The sequence below is a fragment of the Homalodisca vitripennis genome, unplaced genomic scaffold (assembly GCF_021130785.1).
Source record: "Homalodisca vitripennis isolate AUS2020 unplaced genomic scaffold, UT_GWSS_2.1 ScUCBcl_4941;HRSCAF=11398, whole genome shotgun sequence".
Lineage (NCBI taxonomy): Eukaryota > Metazoa > Arthropoda > Insecta > Hemiptera > Cicadellidae > Homalodisca > Homalodisca vitripennis.
The window spans coordinates 12,583-16,060 of NW_025781071.1; the positions used below are offsets into that span (position 1 = coordinate 12,583).

General features: G+C 45.2%; 1 protein-coding gene across 1 annotated transcript; it reads left to right on the forward strand.

Annotated features, from left to right (window-relative positions):
- Positions 1-228: 228 nt before the first annotated feature.
- On the forward strand, positions 229-990 carry LOC124373161 (piggyBac transposable element-derived protein 4-like). The gene has a single exon (XM_046831561.1). It carries the CDS (start codon positions 229-231, stop codon positions 988-990), a length of 762 nt encoding a protein of 253 aa, XP_046687517.1.
- Positions 991-3,478: the final 2,488 nt, after the last annotated feature.

Below are 3,478 nucleotides of genomic sequence, written 5' to 3' on the forward strand. Positions count from 1 at the left end.
AGCGTAATGAGTACTGTCTATTATCCCGGAAAAGAGTTGTCAATTGATGAAAGTATGATGTTGTGGCGGGGACGATTACTTTTTCGCCAGTATATTAAAAATAAGAAACACAAGTATGGTATTAAGTTTTATTCTCTGTGTGAACCCGATGGCCTATGTATTAGGTTCACGATCTATTCTGGAAAAGGTGGTGAACTGAGTGGTGTTGGCCACACCAACAAAGTTGTAATGCATCTCATGAGGCACAGATTGGGGGTGGGCCACTCGTTGTACATGGACAACTATTACAACAGTGTCCCACTGGCCGCAACTTTATTGAGGGAGTCCACCTACTGCACAGGCACCCTGAGAGCAGACCGCAAATACTTGCCGGAGGAGGTCAAAACAGCGGTCCTGAAAAAAGGAGAAACTGTGGCAAGATATGCCCAGGGGATAGCTGTCGCAAAGTGGAAAGATAAGCGAACAGTGCTCTATATTTCTACTGAGTTTGAGAATGAAATGGCAGTTTCCCACAACAGATATGGTCAACCTAGGCAGAAACCCTTGGCGATTATCCACTATAATGCCGAGATGTCTGGAGTGGACAGACACGACCAGTTGATGGCGTACTACCCGGCTGAACACAAGTCCTTGAGGTGGTACAAAAAGGTTTTTGTCCACATTCTTCAAATGGGTTTCATAAACGCATTCAGACTGTATAAAAAGTCCAACCCTGCCACAAAAAAATCTCTGTATGACTTCAGGATTGACCTTGTACATGCTCTGCTGCCTCCAAAGGAACGACTTCTACTGCGACCTGTCCAGAGAAACCAAAACCGGCACGTGATCTCTAAAATCCCCAAGCTGCCCAACAAAGCACGTGTATCCAGGAGACGCTGCAAACAGTGTCAAACCGAAGGCCGCGAAACACGCACAATTTATTTCTGTGCACAGTGTGATGGCGAACCAGGCTTGTGTGCATTGGCCTGTTTCGATAAGTGGCACGCCTGAATCACGAAAAACATCATGTAAATATCATGTAAATAAACTAATTTTAGTGTTTAGTGACTTACATGACTGACTGTTCGCGGGTTGCGGCTGGTAGTGACTTCCAAAGAGACTTTCATGACTGACCATTCGCGGGGTGCGGCTGGGACCCATGGGTCCCATGTAAATATCATGTAAATAAAACATGAAAATAAACTGATTTTAGTGTTTAGTGTAATAACTAAAAGACTTACATGACTGACCGTTCGCGGGGTGCGGCTGGTAGTGGATTCTAATAACACTTACACAACGGGCCGTTCGCGGGGTGCGGCTGGGACCCATGGGTCCCATGTAAATATCATGTAAATAAAACATGAAAATAAACTGATTTTAGTGTTTAGTGTAATAACTAAAAGACTTACATGACTGACCGTTCGCGGGGTGCGGCTGGTAGTGGATTCTAATAACACTTACACAACGGGCCGTTCGCGGGGTGCGGCTGGGACCCATGGGTCCCAAATATTTGGCGGCCATCTTGGAAGGGAAAGAGTGACTTCTGACCACTTTGGACATCATTTCCAGGCTAACCACTGCATATGGTAAGTTTATCTGTAAAAAAATTTTTAGCACCTAGGGAACTTCAAAAAATTTTTTGCCGCAGTGAATGGGTTAATTCGATATTAGTAGTTTGAGAAACTATGTTCTTTTTGTACTCGTTCCAGTCAGCCCTCTTAATTTTCCACCTGGGACACTTGCCTGTCAAAGACGGAAAGGATTGAAAAGCCACGGCAATGGGCGCATGGTCACTCCCTGACAGGTCGGGAAGTACGGACCAATGCACTCGAGTTGCCACGACCGGACTGCAGACTGACAGGTCGATTGCCGACCATATGCCAGTCCTAGGGCACATATAAGTGGCCGACTCGTCATTGAGAATGACCGCTGCCACTTCATCCCACAATCCCGCAACCATGTTACCCCTCCGATCAGAATGGCTGGAACCCCAAGAGCGATGGTGTGCATTGAAATCACCAACCATCAAGAAAGGAGAAGGGAGTTGGCTGTACAGATCACGTAGATCATCAAGAGATAAATCAAAAGGGGAAGGTGGAATATATATGGAGCAGATGGTTAATTTAAACGGAACATCGATTGATACTGCTACTGCCTGGAGGTTTGTGACAATGTTCAAGGCTCTAGCATTAACAGAAGAATCTGCTAGAATAGCCACACCTCCACAGGCAATTTGTTGGTGATGATCTAGGCGAAAGATGTCATAACCATTTTGTTTGAAACGAGTATGAGGAGACAATTTTGTCTCTTGTAGGCAAATAACTTTAGGTTTTTTTGTCTTTAGAAGTAATTTGAAGTCTTCAAAGTGGCTTCTCAAACCATTAATATTCCATTGTAATAGCATTTTATATTATATTATATATTTTATTTTGTGCTAGTTCATCGTAATTTTTTTTTCTTTGTTTAGATACAGGACGGAAGTTACCTTGAACAGTTTGGAACTCTGTCTGTATATCCAAAGGGTCCTCAACCATATCATCATCAAGTGATAATTGGGAGGATCTGGACGAGGATGGATTAGTCTTTTTCACTAGGAATTTAGATCTATGTTCTGATTTTGCTTGTATGTTCTTTTTTAGTTTGTCGGCGAGTTTTTTCCTCTCTTCCAAAGATAATGCGGGTTTCGTATTTTGTTGCACCTTATCTCTGAAAGTAGGAGTAACTGTTGAGCGAGCTTGAATCTGTGTGCTGGACTTTGTATGGGGCGTGTGGACTGCTTGGGAAGGATTACTGGTGGATGCCAACGGATGTTGTCCGGTACCGGCTGCAAGCTGCTTAACCAAAGCAGCAACCTGCTCTGTTAAATTGAGCACCATACCCTCCAAGGCGGTACATGACGGGCACTGTGCGGATTGAACTGGGGCTGAAGCAGCTTCGGAGTATGAGACTCCCTTTTTAGGGGTTGGAGCGATTCTTTCTCCTGTACTCTTTGCGGGCTTCGTTAAAGGAGAGTTTGTTAAGAGTAACGATCTTCAATACTTCCTTTTCCTCTAAGTAAACTCTACACTCCTTCGAAGTGGCCGCGTGTTTGCCCTTACAGTTCACGCATCTGACGTCGTTCTTGCAACCTTCCTCTTGGTGGCCTTCATCGCCGCAACGGGAACAAGTCTCAGGGCCCGAGCACGTCTTAGTAGAGTGCCCGAATCTCTGACAACGGAAACACCGCTGCGGATTTTTAAAGTATGGCCGTACAGTCAGGGACAAGTACCCAGCCTTAATAGTTTTTGGAGGTTGGGGAAAAGCAAAGGTCAGAATTAGACCAGGAGTAGGAACCTTTTTCCCATTCTCCGTCCGAAGCATCCTAACCACATCGGTTACCATTTCACACTGCAGCTCGTCCTTGTGTTCTTCCTCACTACACTCCATCAGGTCACGGCAGAAGACGATCCCCTTGGAGGTGTTCAGTGAGGAGTGCGGTTGAACGACGACTTCCACCTGA

Excerpts from the sequence above, each read along its gene's own strand:
- LOC124373161 (XM_046831561.1), top strand. The coding sequence starts at position 229 with ATGCATCTCATGAGGCACAGATTGGGGGTGGGCCACTCGTTGTACATG.